The 23,919-nt window shown below is 39.9% G+C and overlaps 2 protein-coding genes across 2 annotated transcripts; both read right to left on the bottom strand.

Moving 5' to 3' along the window:
* Nucleotides 1-3,289: 3,289 nt before the first annotated feature.
* Nucleotides 3,290-7,322, bottom strand: LOC144665783 (N-acetyltransferase 8F1-like). The gene is made up of 2 exons (XM_078527075.1): nt 7,152-7,322; nt 3,290-4,319 (listed from the first exon to the last, which is right to left on the bottom strand). Exons 1-2 carry the CDS (start codon nt 7,176-7,178, stop codon nt 3,585-3,587), a joined length of 762 nt encoding a protein of 253 aa, XP_078383201.1. The 5' UTR covers nt 7,179-7,322; the 3' UTR covers nt 3,290-3,584.
* Nucleotides 7,323-19,038: 11,716 nt separating this feature from the next.
* On the bottom strand, nt 19,039-23,855 carry LOC144665915 (extracellular calcium-sensing receptor-like). The gene is made up of 2 exons (XM_078527198.1): nt 23,735-23,855; nt 19,039-21,970 (listed from the first exon to the last, which is right to left on the bottom strand). The coding sequence occupies exon 2, from the start codon at nt 21,878-21,880 to the stop codon at nt 19,304-19,306; it is 2,577 nt and encodes an 858-aa protein (XP_078383324.1). The 5' UTR covers nt 21,881-21,970; nt 23,735-23,855; the 3' UTR covers nt 19,039-19,303.
* Between the last annotated feature and the right edge of the window lie 64 nt (nt 23,856-23,919).

Below are 23,919 nucleotides of genomic sequence, written 5' to 3'. Positions count from 1 at the left end.
CTTGGGTGGGTCTTGTTCGTGCTGTTCCCCTGCTTCCTCCTCTGGTTCGGTGATTGGTTTCTGGGGCGCGCGGTCCCTGTGGGCTTCCTTTCTGGTCGGATTGTGCGGGTGGCTGTGTGGCGTTGGCCGATGTCTTTCTCCCTCGTCTCCCTTCTGTTCGCTCGTGCGTTTCTGGTTTTGCGCCCGTCGTCTGTGTTCCACGGTGGGGATGTCGGAGCGGTGTCTCTCACTGTCATGCCTAGTTCCTGCGCTCTCGCCTCTTTTGGCTGGTTCTGTGTGGCGGCGATCTCGTTCATCCTGTCTTTCGTGCGGCGTGGTCTATTTCGCTCAGGGACGATGATTCGGAGCGTGCTGCACGTTCCGGCCACCACTGCTGTCTCGGGGTTCATCCGGGGGTCTCTTTTTCTCTGGACTCGGGGCCGACGCCTTGCTCCCCCTGGCTGTCCTTTCGTGGTCGCTGTTTTGGTCGTCGCCATCGATTCTTCATTCCAGTTCTGGCGCCCCTGAATACGGAGCTATATCTTCAGTAAAATCCCTTACTATATCATGGTACTGTTTTATAATCCTTTATAATTGGATAATGATCATTCTAAACAGCTTCAAATATTGTAGATGTGTTTATCTGTGAATTAAATTTATCTGTTCCTTTTTCCTTTAAAAAATAAAACGCACCTGAAAAATGTGTACTTTACTTAAAAAATTCTTCAAAACAAATTTCCAAGTCCTTCATTTCTTCAAAGACCGATGACGTAAGCATACATGTAATCGCATAAGTAGTAACCGAGGTTTTTATTTTATCTTTATTTTATTTAATTTTTTTGTCTTGGTTACTTTTCATCATTCTTCTGGTTTCCCCAATGTTTGCGGGTTATTAGCAAATTTGTTATGATTTAAACGAAATTTAACATATGGCTCCACAATTAGCCTTACCTTACATTTTCTTACATTCATACTACTAAACCGTGATTATGTTCAATGTATAACAAGTTAAAAAGAAATAATCATCATGATAAGCTCAGAGATCTGCACATGTAGGCCAGCCACGCACGCACATAAAAAAACTTAAAAAAATTGACAACTGACAAATTTAGAAACTGACATCCCATGCTGCTAAATGGGCATGTCTTCCAAGGTATTTGCCACGACCTGGGTTTGTCAAATGAAAAGATGAAATAAAAAACAACAACGTTGAGTTGTTGTTTACATGGCAGACTGAAGTCCATGATATACTCCTGTTGTAATGAATTGGATCAACAACTCGCTCTCCACCTCACACCACTCAAGACTAAATGTACTCAGATATTCTTGGATAATCAGCTGCTACTCTGTACAGGAAATCAACTTGGAGTACAGTTTGTTTCTTCTTTTTCTCGCATTTATCGCCCGTATTACTTTCAGCTTGAGTTTTCACCATAATGGACCCCGTGCTGCTACTAGTAGCCAGAATCTTATCAAGTACATTTACAAGTAATCCCAGTCTAAATATCACAAGAGGAATCGTGGAAGCAGGCTGTGGAAGGACTCTTCAAAAGTTATGACACTAACCGGCCTTCACTCGTCAAATTCAACATCAGTCAAGTTAGTCTGCCATCACGTATGCCGACTTCGGTAGAAAAGTTCTTTAAGCGAGCTCACAATTATCCAGTACATCATTCTCCCTTGAACCCAAAACTCTGTTTAACTGTACGTTAGAAATCAAACGCGTTTTGCCGATGGATGCTCTTAAGGGCCCACTGACGGATTTCTCGCGCGTTGCTAAGGTGCTAAAAGAGCGCGCGCTGTATTGCGTGTACGGGTTACTCACGCTATCTGTACGCGCCAGATGTGCAAAAAAATTTCCTTTCGAGCACTTCTTCAAACTCGCCAAATAAGATGAAACAATAAGAACTACCGAAAAACTTCCTGACTAATAGTTGACTTCACATCTGAGAATCAGTCAGATTAAATTGAACCAGGAAAAGCAGTTTTTTTACACATGCAAATAATCACAAAAGCGTACGCGTACAACTAGCGCGCGCACTGTTCTCTTGTCAGATGAATTACGCATGCGTTAACAAAATGATTTCCGGTTTGCAGAAAAAATCTAAATACTTGGCGGTCTTTTATTTGATTCACTTTTTTTCGACGTTATATTTTTCCGACCTGGGTCGGGAACATAACTAAGTATTCATTTGCTTAAATCATTTTTAATAAAAATTTTATGGACAAATCAATATTTTAAATCTCTCTAAAAAAATTATTTTCCATAATGAAATGAAACCCATACTTACCAAGATACAAAAACAAATAAAGATCATGACACTATGAATGATTTTCTGATAACATGCAAAACATCAAAAAGTTTAGACTTTTTCTTTATTGGTCACGTGATCATGGGCATGGCCCGATGACTTCATATTTACGTAATGGACTTAGTAAAAGATTCAACCATAACTAAACAAGAAAAATTGCTAAAACTATATAACCGTGAATGTCCCTAGCAACGGGTCCAAATATATACGTCAGTGGGCCCTTAAAGTTGATTCAGTACTCATGACAATCAAAGATGGCGTACCAAAACTGAGTAAACAACAAAGTGCCTAGTTCCCAGTGCTACTCGGTTGGAGTAATCGTAACATTGCCCGTCCACGGGCCACAGCATATAGGCGTTGCGTCACCGCCTAAAAATGCAAAACTGTATAATATAAACACGTGTCGAACGATACCTTTTGTCATTCAGATTGGGCATTCAATGATCTATACAAAACAAGTTATACTACGTAATAAAAGTTTGCGCAGACTCCTTTTCGACGAAATCAAATGCCAATGAACTGGCATAACGAAACATTTAATAATTAGTAATGAATTATAAACTTATATTGTGCAATTATCAATATAAAATTTACAATATACGCCGTTACAATGTTAAAAATTTAAACGACACCTAAATATTAAAGCTAAAAATTACAAATACAATTGACTGGCTAAAAAAAATATAAAAACCTAAATAACATAAAAAAACATCAGATGTAGAATTAGAAAGCGAATAAAAAGGTCTTCATAGGTTTCTTAAAACTATTTACAGACGTTATGTTTCTAATGTAACTTGGAAGATCGTTCCATAACTTTGGGGCGGCTATATGAAAAGAACGATCCCCGAGCGTAGCAAGTGATTAACTCCTGCTATAACTAAGGCGTAAACTATTGTTGAAATGAAGGTGATGTATTCCAGTAGTGTCTCTAACAGAAATAAGATCAGTTATGTAAGCTGGAGCAAGACCATGCATGACTTTTAAAGTGATTAACAAAATTTCAGGTTTTTAACCGTTTTAATAGTAAAAAACACATCCAGCCAAGTTTTACAATCAATGCCACGTGAGTCACTCCTGGCGGTTACAAAGTTTTACAAGTTACCTCATGTAATTCACACGAAACGTCACGAGCAAAGAAAAATTAATGAAATAAACTGCCGTAACAGTCTGTATGGGCACTCGTAACCTCTGTCGTGACTCACTGCGTTCGATTTTTTATTCACTATCTCCGTTAATTCTGATAAACTGACGGAGACGGAGAAGCAATGTTCACTTTACCGGTATTGTAATATTTTATAAGTGGAGCTTAAAGTAATACAAACGAAGATCTGTAGGAAGACCTTGAGGAAAAGGCAAGACTTGTATAAGCTGAAAACCGTATTTCTTGTAGAACAGAATAGCACCTGTATTAGCACTTGTGGTAGAAAGTACAATTTTTTCGTATCGTTGCCCTTTTGCGTAGCTAAGAAGCCTCTCGAATAGTTTTCTGGCAATGCCCTTTCTCCTCAAAGAAGATAGCACATACATCCTTTTTATTTCCGCGACCCTTGGCTCGTGGTTTTCATTATGAAGAAGTCCCACCATGCCCACAACTTTGCCATTCCACTCAGCCACCCACATGTGGCAACCTTCACTGGACATGTAAGATTTTCCTATGTCCTTTAAATCTTCTTTCAAGGAGCAATATAAATATTCTTTTCCATTTTTGTAAGTATTACAATAAAAAAGCACAGAAATAATAATAGAAACACCGATATAAAGACAAGCAATGTACGTAGACCACGTAAAAGCCGCCGTTGAAAGAGCCAAGACACCCACGACTGCAATGTACCAACAATATCTCGGGAAATCAAGACGCAGCGCGAGATTTATCCAGTGATCGTTTCCCTCCTTAAAAAGGTCTAGGCAATCTTGATTGTCAAAGTTCTGATACGAGCGTATTATAACCTCGTGGAATTCGTTTGTGGCTCCGTGTGAATTGCATTGCTTTCCAAACCGATTTTCCATCCGGCTAGGTGCACTTGATTCCTAAAAAAATTCAACAGTTTGCAATGTTGTTTTATTAGACTAATTAACAGAGAATGGACTATAGAAATTCTTGCTGAACTCTAGGTAAAATAGGAGCTAGTTGTTTCTATTCCGCTGACTTCCCATTGCACTGAAAGCCAATAAAATTGCGAAAGAAGAAACTCAGAGGAATGAAAGGTGTCCAAGCCTCCAATGCTCTTCCCCGGGGTTTTTACGGATAAATGCTTAAAATATAAATTAGTTTCAATGTTGTTTTTGTTTTTTTTTCTGGTCAAGTTCGTTAATTGTTTTAAAAGCCATGAACGTGACCGGTCAAAATGACCGGCAAACCTTAACTTTGTCCGGCAAATTGCCATCTTGAGCGGACGTTATTTTTAGCCCTGAATATTGTTATTGCTACTGTTATTATTCGATTATTATTGTTTTGTTATTGAAAACGTCAGAAGGTTTGTCCGTAACTGTAATGTGATAAGTAATTCATTTGGTGCATTTATACGGGCACCAGGGTAAACATTAATAAAAACATACAAAATACAGGGCCGTAGCTAGTAACAGGCGAACCAAGGCACTTGCCTCGGTAAAAGTCTTGAATTTATTAGTTTTTAATGCTCCTGTAAAAGGGTATGCATTACTCGTAGGTAACTACGAAAGAAGTGTTTCTTTTTCTGATGTTGCCTAAAAATGGCATGTCCCGCCTTCTAGATTTCAAAATGTAACCCCCTAGCCAGCTCGCGACTTTAGCGCTTTTGCAATTGCCTCGGTAAAATTATGATCATAAGCCCCCCCCCCCCCCCCCCTATATAAACCCATCTACCTGGAAACAAAAAGATACATCCGATTACAGCTCCACCCTCCCCCGGAGTTAAGCCCCTCTCACCGGATGACAGTAGTGACGGGCAAATGTTGCTTTATGATTCGTTTCTACCTTAAAACGTATTTCGATCAACACTCCAGTGGCTCGTTTCGAAACGTTTTTTTTTTTATTCCACCTATAAGCCCTCCGGGTATAAGCCCCTCCGCTTATAAGCCCACCCAAAACCCCTTACGAAGTTGTATAAGCCCAGGGTTTATAACCGGAATTTTACTGTATCGGAAAAGTCTGGCTACGGGCCTGAAATATATATTAGCTGATATAAAAACCTTCCTACATGTTGAATAGTTGTCATTTCATATTCTCATAAACTAGAATTGTAAAAAGCATTGAACTTGGTAATACTGAGTGACATGCAAAGACAAATTCAGTATTTCAAAAGTTATGACCGTTTGTATCAGCACATGTGCGAGTCATAACGAAATTTCCGCTTATATCATCGTTATTACTTGCTGATACAAACGGTCATAACTTTTGAAATACTGAAAACGTACATGTGATTTTGCATATTTAAGCCGATAAAGGATTGCACTTTTCAGCAGTGTAGAATAGAGTTATCAGCCAGGTCCCGAAATTGAAATATTCGCTTCTAAATCAAGGCCTTTTTTTCAACCTTCATTCGATGCCAATCAGTAGTGGTCATTATATCCTTGATTTCGCATTTCTAGATAAATCGAGGGAAAACTTACTACTTTCTTAAAAAAAACAAACTAGAAACGTTTATGAACAAATTGAAATAAAAATTGTTGTTGTTCGATTAGCCTGCGAATACACCGCCTCTCATTCGCTCCCGCTACTTCCCACGTAGTAGCGGGAGCGAATGAGGGGCGGCTGCATTCGCAGGCTAGTAATAATAACAATAAGACTTTATTTAACGAGGGTAACATAATTTACTGATGACCCAGTAGTTTAGTGGCCTAGCAGTTTAGTGTTTAGTGTAGCTAGTGTTCGATGCGAATGAAATACAGCGGCTTGAAAAATGCCTATTTTTCTAATTTTCCAGACGTTGCGGCGGACTCCTTACGCGGCCAGAAAATAATTTTGAATCAAACCAAAACTGTTTTAGTTCTAGCCTCGGTAACGTCTTTTAGTTGCCAGAGTTTCAGGCAAAATTTTGTTTTCGACACGAATTTGAGTGGGTGTTTTTTTCAGAAAGACTGCCTCTTAACTATTAAGGTAACGTCAGATTACATGATCAATCTTAAAATGTCTTTTATGTAAATGTAAAATGAACAGTTAACCTGCAACCCATAACTTTAAAACTGATCCGGCGTGAGCACTTATCAAGCCTATTTTACGGATGACTTGTTTTAATGAGTTTTTATGTTAATCGGGAAAAATGGGGTGAGTAAAGAAGTAGACACTTATGGATGTGAAATCACGGAACGAAATTTTGGTTCTGTACACTTAGGGTACACTTGAGGCCTTATGCGTCCAATGGCACGAAAAGGATCGATGATGATGACACTTAGGGTGGTGGCGAAGAGAAGGGTCTAGAACACGTTTTCAGGAAACCAAAATAAGAGATGTCAAATTACGGTCATGCACTGGTCACGCAATTTACCACATCTACACATCTAGATCTAGTATACTGGATATTTTGTTGGAAGATAGAAAGAATCACAGTTTACAGTTTTTAAGTACTGATTTTATCTAGAACTTGTTATTGATCGATTAAATGTCCCCATTAAGCGCATCTATGATCCGCTAAAAGAATTGTTCTACGTTCCGATGTTCGATCGTCTTGACGTAGACGTTTGGCAATCAAACAATTTCAGAATTCAGGCAAGGTTTCGAACAACCAAATGCAAACAAAAATTCGATCGATATCGCCAGTGATAGATTATAATTTGATTAAAGGAGATCGACAAATGGCCGATGATATTTAGTTATACGTTTAGGATTTAAGACTAAGATTGTAAACTTCGTTTTCAAGTTGCCAAGGTTTTCTTTGTTCTTACCTGTAAGCGTTGATAGTTAATTTCCATTTTCTACCGCTCGCGTGCCGTGTAGCTTTTGGGCCACTTGATGATCTAGCAACTCTTTCCAGAACGTTTTTAAAAGCAAAGCACAGTTGCAGAGAAACACTCGACGTGTCAAGACATTTTGTCAGCTTCAGTTGGTCACACAAGCGTGACAAGCGCGACGCAGACAAAATCTTCAAATTGTAAATTATTATAATTCATTACACGTATAATTCATTCACGATTGAATTGCAAACACATACACAACAACAACGCAGCGTAACACTATAGCTATGTAATCCGGATATTAGGGACGGACCATTAGAAAAGTGATGGGGGGGGGGGGGTGGGGGAAAAACCCAAAAAAAATTCATGCAAGCCAAAATGGCAAGAAAAAATATTCGTGCAAAGGGGAAGGCAAATAAAAAAAATTCGTGCAGAAGGAAAGGTCCTATTAAGCACTGAAAATACCTGTCATCATTTAACACTTGATGAGATCAATTATTCGACGAAATATATGGTGGAGAACGCTGAAAATAGCATTTCCGAGCCTAGAAATTTCAAAATTTTCTGGGGGAGCATGCCCCCAGACCCCCCTAGATGGATTGTAATCATAACATTCGTTACGCTCGTCTCTTTCCAGCAGATTGCTTACTAGTTAACACATTTCTCAAACAGATTGCAAACATGAATGGTACGATATACAGTAGTTTTAGTTTCTGTTGTCAATTCCTGTCAAATATGATTTCTGCAGTAATTACGTATGAATTTCTATTACGTATTGTTTCGGTTTTTGCATATGCTTATGTCTAAGTTTTCCCACGGACTAGTACTTTACACAGAAATATGTGAAAAACACAACTCTATTATGCGAAGTGAGAACTTCATCCTGCTGTGGTGTGTTAACAAGCGAAAGAAGATGTGCATAGAATTACAGTGTCCCGTTAGGCACACAGGTTGGTGTATGATTGCGATCGCACTTAAAAAAGCTGATATCAATTCAAAAACGTCTAATCCATTACAGACAATCAAAAAGACTTTTTTATTTATTGACTATTTGTTGTAGAAAGGGGTGGGTCATGTAATTTCCAACCCTCGATCAGGGGTGGGTCAGTCAGTTTTGAGCTAGAAGGAAGGAGTGGGTCGCATATTTTTCAGCCTCCACTTTTCCAATTGCACCGCCCCTTGACCCCCCCTCCTCGGTACCTATTGTCAATCCCTAAAGGATGATATCAATGAACAACAGCATTTTGAAAATATTTAAACTATAAAGCAAATAATCAACAAAGAAGCATTTGTCAAAAACATGGTATAAAGTAACAATTATAATACATGGCATTTGCCTAAAAAAAAAAAAAAAAAAAAAAAAAAATTCGAGCAGAGGGTTTCACCCGAAAAAAAAATTCCTACACAAGAAATGGACAGAAAAAAAAATTCGTGCAAGCCGAAAATTCCCCACCCTCCCCCCCCCCCCCACCCTATCACTTTTCTACTGGTCCGTCCCTTACTCCACAAATCTCCTGCTAGATCATGGTACTGTTGAATAGTCCTTTTTAACTGGATAATAATTGTTACCATTTTTCAACAGCTTCAAATCCTGTTGTAGTTGTGTTTTTACGAGAATTAAATTTAACTATTCGTATCCCTGAAACTTTTCAGGGGCACCCAACGGAATATTTCGTTAAAATATCTGTTCGGAAGACGATTTGAGATCTAGAATTTTCGGAACATTCGTTGTAATTTTTTTTGCTTGCCTGCCTTTCCTTAGGCTCAGTTTCCAGCCGTGGGGGTTTCGGTGCGCCCGCTCCTCTCCCCCCCGGCGGGCGCCCCTCCTCTCTCGTCTTTTCCCTCTCCCTCTCCTCCTATTCTTCTCCCATCTCTCCTTCCTTTCTCGCCTCCTTCCCTCATCAACGAATCTCCTCCAACATCCCCCCCTCTCTCTCCCCCTTCTTTCCCACACATCACTCCCTTGCCTTTCCCCACCTCCCCACCACTTACAATTCACTATTCAAATTTTTACGACGACTGCAGTGATAAACGTCTCTTTTCCTTCGCTCTGTGTTTTCTCCTTCGACTTTTTTTTTTTTTCTTTTTTTTCCTTTTCTCTCCCTCTCCTCTTCACTTGAGTGACTCTCTCTCTTTGGGCTATCTCTGCCACTTTGTTCCTCCCTCTTCTGCACCATCTGTTTTTGGTGCGCTGGGTGGTCGGGCTCTCTGGTCGCTTTCTTTGTCTTCGCCTGGTCGTGCCTGCTCTCTTCTGTCGGGCCTGTCTTTTTCTCTTTTGCCCTTCTTTTCCTCTTTTGCTCTCTTTCTCCCCTGGCGCTCTTGACCGGAGTGGCGCTTTCGTGGGCGCTTCGAGGTTGGGCGCTTCCTTGTCTTTCTCTACTTCTCTTGCCTCTTCCGCATTCACTGCACTAGCATTGATCATATTCGAGGTGTCAGATTACTTTGGCTCATGGGCACTGATTGGGTCCTTCTTCTCCGCCTCTCCTGCCTCGGGCTCGCCTTCTTGCGATGGCTCTTCATCTCCTGTCTGGTCCCTCTCACGCCTCTCCTTCTGCAGTGATGACTCTTTTTTTTTGTCACTATTATCTTTTCCTTTTTCTCATTTCGTTCCCTTACTCCCCTCTTCTCCCTTCTCCCTGTCTCTTTTGCTTTGCTTCTCTCTCTCTTTCCTGCTGCGCGCTTTTCTGCTTCCTGGTGCTTATTCCTCGTCTCCTCTCTCTGCCACTACTGCCTCTGTCGCTAGTGTTCTGCCTCTTTTTCCTTCTCTCCTAACCCTCTCTGCTGTCTCTCCGCTTTTCCCCTCTCCTCTGGGGGGGGGGGGGGTCTTTTCCAGGGGCGGTTGGAGGCTTGTTCTTTGTTGCTGTGCTTTTTTGGGTCCTTTTTGTTTTTTTTTGTTTTTTGGGGGCTGTGTGCTGGGGGTTTTTGCTGTCTTGTCTGGTTTTTTTTTTTTTTTTTTTTTGGCTTTCTGCTGCTTTTTTTTGTGGGGTGGTTCTTTTGTTTTTGGCTCTTTTCTTCCTCTGTCTTTTTCTCTTTCTGCTGGTTGCGGTCTTGTGGTGGGCGTTGCTGGTTTTGTGTGTTTTTTTTGGCCTGTGTCGGTCTGATTTGCGGGTGCTCTTTTAGTTGCGCGGGGGCTGCTCTCCTCTGTGTGCTTCTTGTTGGGTGTTGTTGTTTGCTTTGCTGGGGGGGGGTCGGTTGTGTTTTTGTTTGGGTGGGCGTTGCTCTTGGTCTTTTTTTTTGTTTTTCTTCCCGGGCGGCGTCTTCGTACTGTTGGGGGGGGATGTTTTTGTTTGCTCCTTTTCTCTGGGCCTTGGCGGTGAGTGTTTGGCTTTTTCTCTTTTTGGCTCGTGTCCCTCCTTCTGAGATTTCTTTGTTGTCACTGGTCGGTGTCTTGGCTTGGGCCTCTCTGTTTCCCTGTCCTCGTGACTTTTTTTTGTTCCTTTTTTTCGTTTTGGGGCTAGTGTCTCGTTCTTGTCTGTTTTCTTTTTTTTGGCTTTGTTGTGCACTGTTCGCTGGTGTAGTTGTGTCTTTCTTGCTGTGGCCAGTTGTGACTGTTCGCACTTCTCTTGTTCTGGTGTGCTTTTTCCTTTTTTTTGTTTGTGTGTTCGGTCTGCTGTTTTTTCTGTTTGGGGGTGCTCGGGTGGCTCTTGTTCGCCTTTGTTTTTCTTTTCCTCCGTGTTTCCTGTCGTCTCTCTTTTTCCCTGTGCTCCTAGTTCTTCTTTTTTTGTTGACTGTGTGGGTGTGGGTTTTTTCTGCTGGGTCTGTTTTTGCTTGTTTTGTGCTGTTGATTTGCGCTTGGTGGTTGGTTTAGGTTATTGTTTGTTGGGATTTTCTTCTTTGCAGGTGTGTCCCTTTGGATTTTTTTTAGTGTCCTTGGACTCTGCTCTTTGGGTTGTGCTGTCTTTGGTGGTCACTTGTCGTGTTCCCTCTTCTGTCTTGGGTCGTGTTGCTCATCTTTTTGTCTGTCGTCCTCGTTGTCTTTTTTGTGTTTCGTGTCTCTTTGTTGTCGGTGTTTTTCTGTCCTTGCTCTGTCGTTCTTGTGTGTGTTGTGCTGTCTTTCGTCTTTTCTCTCTTCGTGGTTCCTTTGCTCTCTGGTGGTTGTGTTGCTGTGGTGTGTGGTGTTTTTCTGCTTTTGTCTGTCGTTCGTTTTGTGTGTTCCGTGTTCTTGGTTGTTTTTTGCTGTGCTTTCGTCCTTCTTTTCCTCCTGCTTTGCTTCTTTCTCCTGCTCCCTTTTTGTCTTCGGTTTTGGGGCTTGTTTCTTTCTTGTCTTCTTCGTGGCGTTGTTGCTTGCTCCGTTCTCGTTTTTCTTTTTCTTGTGTTTTCCCGTTCTCGCGGTTGTCCCTCTGTCTCTCTGTCCTCCTGCTGCTCTGTGCTTCTTCTCCCTTCCTTTCTCTCTCTTGGTGTGTTGTGTGGGTCTCGCGGTCACTTGTCCTGGCGTCGTTGTTCCCTTTGTCTTGTCTGCGTCGTCTTCGTGCTGTTGCTGGCTGGTGGCGGATCCACGAGGATCGAGTTCGTGTTCTTCTCCTTCGACGCTGTTTCTCCTTTCTGCGTCCCCTGGTTCGTGCGCCTTCTCGGCTTCCTGCCTTTGTCGTCCTGGGTCGCCGCGATTGGTGCGGTTTCTGGCGGCCTGACTTTGTGGCCTTTCTCTCCGTTCTTCCTTCTCGTCCTGTCCTTCTCCTGGCGCCTTCCCTCTCGTTCTTCTTCTCGGTGGGCCACCCGGCTCTTCTTCCTCTCGTTCGGCCGTGGGCTGTCGCGATTTCCGGCCTGTTGCTCGACTCTCGCCCTCTCCTCCTTCTGGTCTGTTCTCTTTCCCTTCGGGCGTGCACGGCTCTTCTTTCCGTCCCTCGACGCGTCCGCCATTTGTTTCTCGCCCCTCTTCGCGGGGCTTCTCCTGCCTCTCGGGACCCCCGTGCGCCCAGCCGTGGTTGGGGCCGGTATCGAATATCTAAAAAATGCTATAATTGTTCATTTTTAACGGATTTTTACTCTAAAAAGGTCACCTAGAATTTTCGGGAGCCTTTCTCTGGCTGGAATTTTTTTCGAAAAGGTAAGTTTTGATCCCTATAACTTTCGGATCACTAGACTTTCAGCTAGGAAATCCAAACAGATAAAAAAAAAAATTAGGGGATAAAAATATGCCTATATCTACCGTTATACTAAAATACGTTCAACGGTGCTATCTTTAAGTGGTTTTGAACTATATTCTCGATGGGTGCCCCCGACTTTTACCTCTCATCTTCAGTGTAAAAATTAAATTTTTTGAATTAACTATTTCCGGGATTTTCAGAGGTTAAAATATTTTAAAGTCGACGTTTCGACCAGTGTTACTGGTCTTCTTCAGGTTGTTTTAAAATGATATCAATATGGAGCTATATGGCGGATCGTTTAGTTGTTCAGCTTGGTAACCGCACATGATTTGTCGTGATCAAATATACAACGGATAAATGATGTCAACATGCGCGGGGAATGCAGTCTGAGGCCTGTCAAGTACTTTTTACTTCTGCAATTATTATAATTCACTGTCTACTATAGTCTTTTTGACGATCAAAGAAGGAGTTTAGGACTGGTTTCCATGTTTGAGGGTTAACCGAGTTCAGTTGGTCGACGTCTGTCGCAAGATTCTCACATACATACAAACCTCCTTAGGGACCGTTCATTTTGTATGAGGTAGGGGAGGCTGGTGGGATTTGAGGGGGGGGGGGGCATGAAAAAAATATGGCTTCAAAGGGGGGCCAGACAAAAAATTCCAGTCTGTCAGGGGGGGGGGGGTGGTCACTGACAATAATTATACTTTTAAGTGTTGTAATGAGGGCTTCTGCAATAGTAAAAAATCTTGCCAGAATGCCCAAAATAACATTCCTGAGGTTCTGAAAATTCAAATTTTCCCGCGGGAGCATGCCCCCGTACCCCCTACTTTGTTATGTACCAAACGCTATTAACTCAACCCAACAGCTTATTGGTTACAAAGACAGTCAAACCATAATTATTAACAGACGGCATCCACAATAAACGGTTGAGGCAATGTCAGCTTTTTTTGTACACCGATACATTCTTTAGTCACAAGGCTAAATAAATTTTAATTTTACTGTATTAGTGTTTTTTTTTTTTTTTTTTGGGGGGGGGGTCATCGAAAAAAAGGATTTCGAGGGGGGGGCAGGTAAAAATTTTCGATGAAGATAAGAAGGGGGATCATTATATATAACAGTGACTATCTATCAAATCCCACCAGCCCCCCACTCCATAAAAAAATGAACGTTCCCTTATTGGGTGTTAACGGCTAAGAAAATGTGATAAACTGTCGGAGACGGAGATGCTATATTCACTTTTGCCATTATTGTATTATTTCATAAGTGGAGCTCAAAGCAGTACACTTGAAGATCTGTAGGGAGTTTTTGAGGATAAGGGCGTACTTTTGAAAGTTGAAAACCTTGTTTCTTGTAGAACAGAATAGCAGCTTTATGCGCACTTGTGGTATAAATTTCAATTTTGTCGTATCGTTGCCCTTTTGCGTAGCTGAGAAGTCTCTCAAATAGCTTTCTAGCAACGCCCTTTCTCCTCGAAGAAGATAGCACATACATCCTTGTTAATTCCGCGACCCTTAGCTCGTGGTTTTCATTATGAAGAAGTCCCACCAGGCCCACAACTTCGCCATTCCACTCAGCCACCCACATATGACAACCTTCGCTGGACATGTAAGATTTTCCAATGTCCTTTAAATCAGTATTCAAGGCGCGAACCACGTATGTTCTTCCATTGTTGTAAGCGTTGCCATAAAATAGCACTAAAATAATAATAGAGATGCCAATGTAAAGACAAACAATGTACGTAGACCACGTAAAAGCCGCAGTAAAAAGAGCCAAGACACCCACGACTGCAATGTACCAACAATATCTCGGGAAATCAAGACGCAGTGTGAAATTTATCCAAAGATCGATTCCCTCCTTAAATTGCAAATGTCTAGGCAATCTTGATTGTCAAAGTTCTGATATGAGCGTATTATAACCTCGTCTAATTTGTCTGCGGCTCCATCTGAATTCCATTAGGGTTTTCCGATTTAGCGGAAGATCCACGGAAGTGGAATATGCCCATTTCAACAGAAATCAATTTCTGGACGTGAAAATCATTTAACCGACTTTAAATGATAAGTAAAATGAGTTGTTTATACCCTTTATATGACGATTTCTTCAGTACAAACTTTTGAGCCATGATAACGTGCTCTTTACAAATACATCAGTACAGCGCTCAAATCAGTTTATTTCATTCTAACTTGTAAATTATAAACGTTTCTGCTCAACAAAGAATTCGAGCAAGGAATATTTCTTTCAACTGAAACAAGACAAACAAGATTTTCATGGCCAGTTCCCTGACTGGAGCGTCTCAACGTGGTTTAACGTCAAACGTCTTTTTATCGTCAACTGTCGAAAAAAATCAGTTTTTTGTTGTCAAAACTGAGGTACCATTTTAGCAACTCCTCTCGGACCTCTGGCTTCTCTCGGGTTTGTTTGTAACATTTTAAAAACCAGCGACTCTTGTCATCTTGAGGGTTGCCAAACACAAGGAAAGTGAGAATGCACGAGCCTGGGCGTTTTGTAGTTCGGGAAACTCTGACGATCAGCACGAGGAAGCACGAGCTTTTAACATGCATTTGACTACTCAACCGGGAAAAATAAATGAAATTTTCACGATTACCGCTAGAACGGTTTTTGCGAGATAAAAAGTTTTCGTATTTTTCACACGTTGTTGATCAAGTTAGACTCGATTTGCATTGGCGTCCTTTTTAAAGTTCACGTCTGTTTGGTGCACATTCAAGCAATTATCGTCGTTGAACGGATGCCTTATCACGGAAATAACAATAATAACTATCCGGCTTTGGCCGCGTAAACTGAGGTTTCTTTACTCGTACGATCGAAGCCGAGACGTGCACACTACATTAAGTTTAAAGAGAAGATGGCTCCTGTTCTTCTTTTTAAAATCATATCCCAGCATCGGGCGAAACGATGTACTCGTATCGGGATGCGTGCGCGGTTCAAACTATTCACCCTCATAGAAATCCAGCTGAGGTCCCGGATAGTCTTTGCTTACGATGTCGATACTCAGGTTTGTTCCGAATAAAGGACATTCGACTAAAGGCCGTTATATCAAACAATTTTATATAATTTAATATAAATGCAGTCTGACCAACTTATTACTACTACGCATCGTTACAGAACAAAAGTACTGAGTGACTTTGAGTTAAAAACAAAGTTATCAAAATTGAGTTTAATTCACAGATTCATTTAGCACGGAAAATAGGTACGAAATTCCGCTAAATCGGAAAACCCTATTGCTTTCCAAACTGGTTTTCCTCCTGAAATGCACGTAAGTCCTTAAAACGAAACAGAATGATGGCAATGCTAGTTATTAGACTGTTTAAGAACACCGCCTCTGTATGCCACCTCTGCATGTTTAAGGTGGCTCCTTAGTTATTCCGAGCACACTCGTACATGTCAAACTATTTCTACGGCTATTTATGCAAATAAATACGCCATTGAATTCAGTAGAACGAAATCGGTCTGCTACTCCAATTTGTTAGAATGATCATAAAAGCGGTCTGTTACTGAATTTGTTAGAATGGAAGCGCTTTGTTACTGAGTATTTTTTTAGAATGAAAGAATTCCGTTACTAAAAATTGGCTAGAATGGAAGCTTTCTGTTATAACCGAGTACTTAGATGTTGCAATCAGGTAGTGTATAGTACGGATATATCCATACTGGGTTTGAATTTAACTTCTTGGTTAATACTATTTTAGAGCGACGAATATGCATGCATTTATGTCATCTTTCACGTGGCATGCTTTTGTTAATGGCGGTTTGTACTCATATCACCTTTAATATTATTAGAACGAGGAACTTTACGTTCATACGTTTAGTGGCATGCCTCGCCATTTTGACAATCAAGTTTTGTCGATTGTCAGTCATTGGTGAGAGTACTTGTTGTGATCGAGTGGTGTATACTTCGGATATGTTCGTGTTTGGTTTTAACTATCTATTTTATATGCATACTGCCTTCGGTGTTTTTAGAACGAAGAATATACATGTATTTATGTTATATTTACGTGGCATGCTTTTGTTATTGTCGGATCGACTAACATTTCTTTTAGCCTTGGTTAGGTTTTTAAAACGTATATTAATGTAATGGTGTGAAATTGAAAACGACATGAAAATGTATTTTATATGAATGTCACTTAAATCACCGCTTAGCCTGTAACCCGTTACATTAAAACTGATCCTGTATAAACATTTATCCGGCGCAAGCTTCCGGCGCATGTGTAGATGACTTGTTTTAATAAGTTTTTATGTTAATGAGAATTTTTTTTTGATGGGCTACTATTAAAAGACGTGCACACTTTATGGTTGCGAACTCACGGAACAAAATTTCTTATATTTAAACATCAAGGAGGTTGAATTCAAGCAAGGTGTCTTACAATAAAATGTGATCGGTTATAATGGATTTGATTAAATGAGATCGACAAATGGCCGGTGATATTTAGTTATACGTAAACTTCGTTTTCAAAAAGGCCTTATCGCAGTTTTCGACGCCATTTTGACGGGTAGGCAACGCGGTTAGAAATTACAGCGTCTGTATGGGAATCAAAATTATAGACAACTTATGAATTGTAAAGTTAACATTCTAGGCAAAAGTTTTTATTCGCCGAGTTTGAAGGATGTATCTGGGCTAGAAAGCGTTCAGTTACGCTTTCAATTACCCATACATTTGTCTATATTTTTTCCCGCAAATTGACGTGGTTTGCGGGGAAAAGTATAGACAAATGTATGGGAAATTAAAAACGTAACTGAACACTTTCTAGCCCAGCTACATCCATCAAACTAGGTGAATAGAAACTTTTGTACTATTAACAATTTATAAGTCGTCCAGAACTCGATTTTTGTAAAAGAGATTTGCAAACACGGTAATTTCTACCCGGTTTGCCTACTCGTCAAGATGGCGTCGAAAACCCTGATATGGCCTATTGAGGTTTTCTCTGCTCTTACCTGTAAACGTTGACAGTTAATTTCCATTTTCTCAGATGTATGTGGGCTAGAAAGCGTTCAGTTACGCTTTCAATTACCCATACATTTGTCTAGATTTTTTCCCGCAAATTGACGTGGTTCGCGGGGAAAAGTATAGACAAATGTATGGGAAATTAAAAACGTAACTGAACACTTTCTAGCCCAGCTACATCCATCAAACTAGGTGAATAGAAACTTTTGTACTATTAACAATTTATAAGTCGTCCAGAACTCGATTTTTGTAAAAGAGATTTGCAAACACGGTAATTTCTACCCGGTTTGCCTACTCGTCAAGATGGCGTCGAAAACCCTGATATGGCCTATTGAGGTTTTCTCTGCTCTTACCTGTAAACGTTGACAGTTAATTTCCATTTTCTCAGCTCTAATGCAAAGCACATGCCAGTTGCAGAAAAGCACTTGACGTGTCAAGACGTTTTTTGACCACACCCGCGCGACTCAGACAAAATACCCAATATTGTAATTTATTATAATTTATCACACGCACGATTAAAGAGCTCTTATTGCAGTAGACAATATTCACGATGCAAATCAGCCACGTTTTCTGCCAGGGGGCAAAAAAATGGCCGTTCGAAAATCGGCTTGTCGACTACAGTGAACTATGTGCGCCAAAATGACATTTGAGATCTAGCTTATGGAGTAATGATTTCATTACTGAGGTTAGTTTGAAAAAATTGACAATAACTTGACTCGTTGGCTACGCAAGTCTTTTTTATTTTTATAAAAGCGCCGAAAATGCGTAAAACAACATAATATGTCATTACAACATTTTTTTACAACAACAAAACGAAACTAAAGTATGGTATAAAAAAGGATTATCAGACATAATAAGAAACCAGCTGGAATTTGTCTACTAGTAAGTTTGTTTGCCCCCCTCAAAAACCACGTGCCTAATATTAATTTGCATTAGAAAGCGAAAACAATTTGGCGGCTTCCGTGAATAAAACCTGTTTCCTTCTCAACAAGAGATTATCGCAGGCTCAACTTTAATAACAGCTACTGGAAGCACATATAGCACAACAACGTAGAGTGACGCTAGGTATTACTCCAGTTCTGGTGGCTTAATATCTACCTACAGCAACATGATCCAGCCACACGGACTGTTTTGCCGTTAGTGTAAAATATATGTCCGCTGTTTGCTATTCGAAATTAATTAAGTTTTGAAGAAAATTTTGGGTCTACATCAGTGCAATTGTCGCCTTATAATTCGCGAGTCTTTATTTAAATGGTACCCCCCCCATTTATTGTTTTTTTTTTCGTCACGTTGGTTCTAGAATGTCGATTTATTAAATTTCTAATACTGTTATGAAATTAAGATACGAAGACCTTAAAAAGGGGCTGAAGTGTGACAATAATTATGTGACAATTTTCTTCCAAAGTAGCCGTCCCTCGATGTACTCCCCCACCGACCCATCCCTCAAAGAATTGGTGAGTTGGTGAGAATATATATGGGTTATTGACCAATGTCCTCCTTGTCAAGATAACAATTAACATTTACAACTGGGATGCAACCTTTTGTCCAAGATGTGCTTTCCAGTCCCCATAAATCACAGATTAGACTTGCTCATCATTTTTGCAAACACTATATTTATGCTTCTAAATGTCTTGGGAAAAACAAGTTGTCAATGAATTCGCAAATAAAGTAACTGTTTAACGGAAATTATAAAGCTGTTCTTGCATTTAAACAATCTATGACTATAATAATTTTATTCAGGTAATTTATTACACAAATTACAGAAAGAAGAAAACTTTTCACGCACTTAAAAAGTAATAACTACATGTAGTTGTAATGTGTGCATAATGTATAGCCCCCATATTATTTCATTTTCCACTTTAAATATATTTATTTCTTCTTTTCCTTGTTTAATTTTTTTATATATATATTACAAGTTAATTGTTTAGTAAGTGTAAGTTATTCCATCCAAAGAACTGTACATAATTGGACTGTAAGTAACTGCATTGTTCAATATAAGCAATTAAGTATAGTACTTGCTCTTTTATGCTATAAGATAAATAAAAACTGCTGTGTCCAAGAGAAAAAAATGTTCTTGTTGTATTATAAAGATTAGATATGAAAATCTAAGTCCCCGCAGAACTATTTTTTGGATTCACGCGGGCAGGCCTTGATGCGAGTGAATATTGGGTGACCTCCTGACGTAATTTACCTAAATTGTTCAGGTCTGGTCTAAAGATAATGACATATATTTTTGGCAAGAATATACAGCCAAGGAAGCCATATGCACTCAACAGTGTTGTAACACAGTCCACAACAGTCACATACCATCCATCCATTGAGAACTCTACTGGATGATAAGCTACGATTGAAAACAAAAATATGTACATCGAAAACGCTATTCGCTTGGCCTCACCAAGGTTTTCGGGAATGTTCCTAATCTTGAAGGAGCAAAATGCACACAGTAACATTTGAAGGAAAATATAACAGAATGTTATCAAGAACAAACTTTTTCCAGCTGATAAATTGTAAGCATTGCACTCGATAAAAATGTAATGTTCTGTTACGATGTGCTTCTTGCTGATAGGATGATCCAGGAGCAGCCAAGGTAGCAAAACGATTAACAGAATGACCTGCAGAGATGTTACTATCACCACTTGCATTCGATAGGTAAGGGAGTATATCGTGCCAAAGGGCGTCATTGGAATTCGGAAGGCGCTGGAAATCCGAAAAACTTTTACAAGCAACAGAGAAAGGCAAAGGTTGTAAGTTATGTAACGCCATGGATAGATAATCTTGCAAATTGTATCTGTAGGCTCAAACAGATTCATTAACGCCAGAGACAACAGCGATAAAACGATTGCAAGGATACCAAGGCTGAGTGTCTTGTTGGATGCGTTGACGATCGGAGTGTTCCAAAATCGGTAGAAAACAGCAAATGAAAATATTGTGACAACGATACCAAGAGCAACAAATGCAAGAATGACAATTCCTCCTGCAGTGGAATACTTCATATTGACCAAAGGCAAGTCTACACACTTTGTTCTAGCCTGATTGGAACGTTTCCCACTGGGACATTCAATACAGTTTTGAGAACCAGGAATCGTATTGATGGTGCCACGAGGACATGGCACACACTGCCAACAGCAAGGCGAAGTAGTAGATTTTCTAGTTCCTTCTTGACATTGGTCCAGACATTCAGATTTGGGAGGGCTACCACTGGCGGTGTTCCAATGTATCTTTCCATAAAAACGTAACCCGTTGATGTTCTGTCCATTCGTTTCCCATTTTCCCACTATAGCCTGTTTGAGTTGACGTTTACCGTCTGTCCCGTGGACTTGTTGAAACTTTATAATTTCGTACACCGCTGAATTCGTATCACCAAGATCGTCAAATGCCACATTCCCTGTTAGGCCAACAAATCTAACTTTGGACATGAGCTTTTGCACGTCACAAAAATTATCAGTTATGTTCTTATATTCGGCCAAGCCGATGTCAAAAGCATGTGCTACAGAATAGACAGCATCGATGACGTATGGAATAAAGGAGCTGTACATGTCATCAACCAGAGATTGGATACAAAGTTTGTTATGCTGAGAACTGTTAGCTGAGCAGTTCCTTGTAAGAGCCCTTACCTCGCTCCACCACTCTGGAACAATCTGCTTATTTGACTCGTTGGTCAATAACTCCGTCATATGTTCTTTAAATCCCGCGTCATAGAACATGTTAGGCTGAAATGCTATTGACCCATTCATGGTAAAAACTCCTGACCGCGCAAAAGTTTTTAAAGTGAAACTTGATACAGTGCTTATAATCCAAACCCGACCAGTTAGCTTTTGTCTGTTTACTTCATTAAAAAAATTCCTTTGATAGCTTCCGTACGCCCACAGGATAACAACTTTAATATTTTCCTGGTGCCGTAAGCTTGTAACAATTTCCCGAATGCTTGGAAACTGGGATTCAATAGGTATAAACTCTGTCATAGCAATACAAAAAGAGCTTTTCCTGGTTGCGGCTTCTTTGACGACTGACCACACTCCATTTCGTCCATAGGAGTCGTCGAGTCCAACAGCAGCTACATAGGTCCAGTTGAAGTGTTCTATGATATCTGTCATGGCTTTTGCTAGAAAGCTATCTGAAGGCGCTGTTCGATACAAATGTTTGTAGTAATGTGAACTCAGTTCAGGACTCGTTGTTGTTCCGCTAACTGCTGGGACATTAAGCATTTGAAGAAACCCACCAATAACTAGTGCTGTGCGTGACTCGTATGGGCCGATTAACGCCATGATAGAATTTCGGATTTTCAATTTCTTTCGTGTTTCATTTGAGCAACACTTATCCTGTACTAGTTCGTAGGTAACTTGCGTTGCTTTTGTGACATTTTCGCAGTAATCTCGTATATCGTAGCCCAAAGTTATGTTTGGAAGCAGTTTTGAATTCTTGTTTATCGTATCAATGGTGAAGATCATGGCTTGTGCGCGGCCTAATCCTTTCATATCAAGCTCGCCGCATTGTCCCTTTGAGTTTTCTTGCAACTGGTGTACGTTGAAAAGTCCACCTATAATGACATCTCCATCCTGATATGCTGCTTGTACAACAACAAAGAACGAAAACCAAAACCATGAAACAGCTACGTAACGAGATGAACTATCCATAAGATCCACGCCCACAATCCTTCTCCTTTGCGCTTTACTCGAGCTCATTCTTGTGTTTTTCCCAAGCTAGGCGTTCTTCGTGTTAATTGACCAAGTTTGTCTGGATCGAGTAAATGCTGATCGCCGCGGGAGCCTGACCTGTATAAAGTGCATTGAAAGAAAGTTATGACTTAGAGAAAATAAAGGCATTTCCTATTTTTTTCTCTTTTTATTGCTCTTGAGGTCTGAGATCTATTTAGATCTTGCTGATGCATCACAATTACAAAAGGACATAAAATTTCGTTGTTACTGAGCTGTTTCCTGTTTTATGTGGAGCGACCAACACCCACACATTATATATCTTTGCATGGTATCAGGAGCACAAGGAAGAATTGACCACAATTTAGTTCGTTACGCTAGAGAAAGTTGATGAGTGAATTACACGATCGATTGAACGGACCTAAATGGCTGCCAACGCCTTGGCCTACGATCTCTCCCTTGTCACGTGCGTAAATAAAATAAGATTAATATTTCAATTTTATACAACTCGTCCATAAAATAAATGAAACTCTGGAATCATTACTGGCATATCCATTTTCTTACTTTTCTACGCTATGAGTTTTGTTGTTCCGCTAACGAGACGATTAGTTTTTCTATGATCTTAGATCATGCACAGCAACATTTACAGCTGAGCAAAGCAAAAAAACTGGTAAGACTTATAAACAAAAATTAATCCAACCAAAACTTTTTGTTTTTGGCAACCACACAAAGCATTCGTCGCGTCGCCTAGCATGCTCGAGAGCATAATATTTGCACTACTGTTAGGGGAAATATCCCAAAAGTTGATAATAAACTTGGGTTTAAACATAAGGGGATATCTTTATCCTATTTTATACTTCCGTCATTCGTTAACTATAACATTTTTCTTTCATGGTATCTCAATAATCGAGCAGTGAAAAGTCGCTCAGTGTTAATAAATAATAAGTGTTGTTAGTAAAACCGCCAAGCAGTTGCAGTGGCTCTGATATCCTTTACGCGATAGCTGACTATTAAGTTGAAAGTTTTGATAAAAATAAAGATCGTGCTCGTTACTAACGAACCAATTCGACGAAATTAGAAGACTGAGGGCACACATCCACTATTTTACATTTTATTAGGCGATTGGTATCTATATTTGACTGCAAGACATGACGGAAAAATTTAGCGGAGGTAAAGCAAGTTTTTTAAGGCCCTATTCTCCCTGAGGAGAATTAAGGATTCAGATGATGAAAGCAAGTTTTAACAGCAAACGGAGTTAAATGAAAACTATGCATTGTATTTCTTTTTATCAGAGGAGCTAAAACAAAAACTTCTAATAAAGACCGCTAAAATGTGTCGCTAAATGTACACTTTGCTGATGGACACATAGATGCAATTGACTGACAACTGTTTTATGAAAAGTAAAATATGTTCATTGCTGAATTTGATAGGATTTCCTCTATATTGATTTTTTTTTGTGTAGAAGAAAAATAAATGCTTAAAATCTTCTCGAACTGAAGTATGTGCAAAAAAACCCCGAGGATATTTCGCGAAATTTAGAGATTGTTAAAGGCGTTGATGATTGTCAAGATTACCTCATGTATATACGTAAACTTCCCGGGAGCTTAAAATTTACTTGTCTTGCTTCTTGTCCTACTAGGTGCATTTCAAGTAGAAAACGATGAGATCCTTAAGTTTTTTTCTATTACCAAAAGTACCAATTTTCACATCATTGCAATTGACTGCTTTGAGAAAATTATTTTGAATTAAATTAATTACTTTGCTTAACGCTGTGAATAATATATATTTTTTTTCAGCTAAACGACTACTGTCTATCGTGGTATGAACATTGTCTTTGTATTAAGTCCTACTTTGAAATTTCGAATAAAACTAGATACAAATTACCTGTTGAAGATGATCCACCTTATCCTAGCTCCGTCTTTTAAAAGGGTTGAGTCGTAGCAAACAGCCCAAAAAAATAAATTATTCCACACGCACACGTAGAAAATTCAATGCGTCACAGCTGGTATTTTACTTTAATTTCTGGGGAATTGAAAATGTCTCTGTTTGCATATGAATAAATTTCACTC

The sequence above is a fragment of the Oculina patagonica genome, chromosome 9 (assembly GCF_052425735.1).
Source record: "Oculina patagonica isolate OP01 chromosome 9, crgOcupat, whole genome shotgun sequence".
NCBI classification, from domain to species: domain Eukaryota; kingdom Metazoa; phylum Cnidaria; class Anthozoa; order Scleractinia; family Oculinidae; genus Oculina; species Oculina patagonica.
Note: the sequence above shows the minus strand (reverse complement) of the source record. Positions and strands in the feature narration are given on the sequence as shown.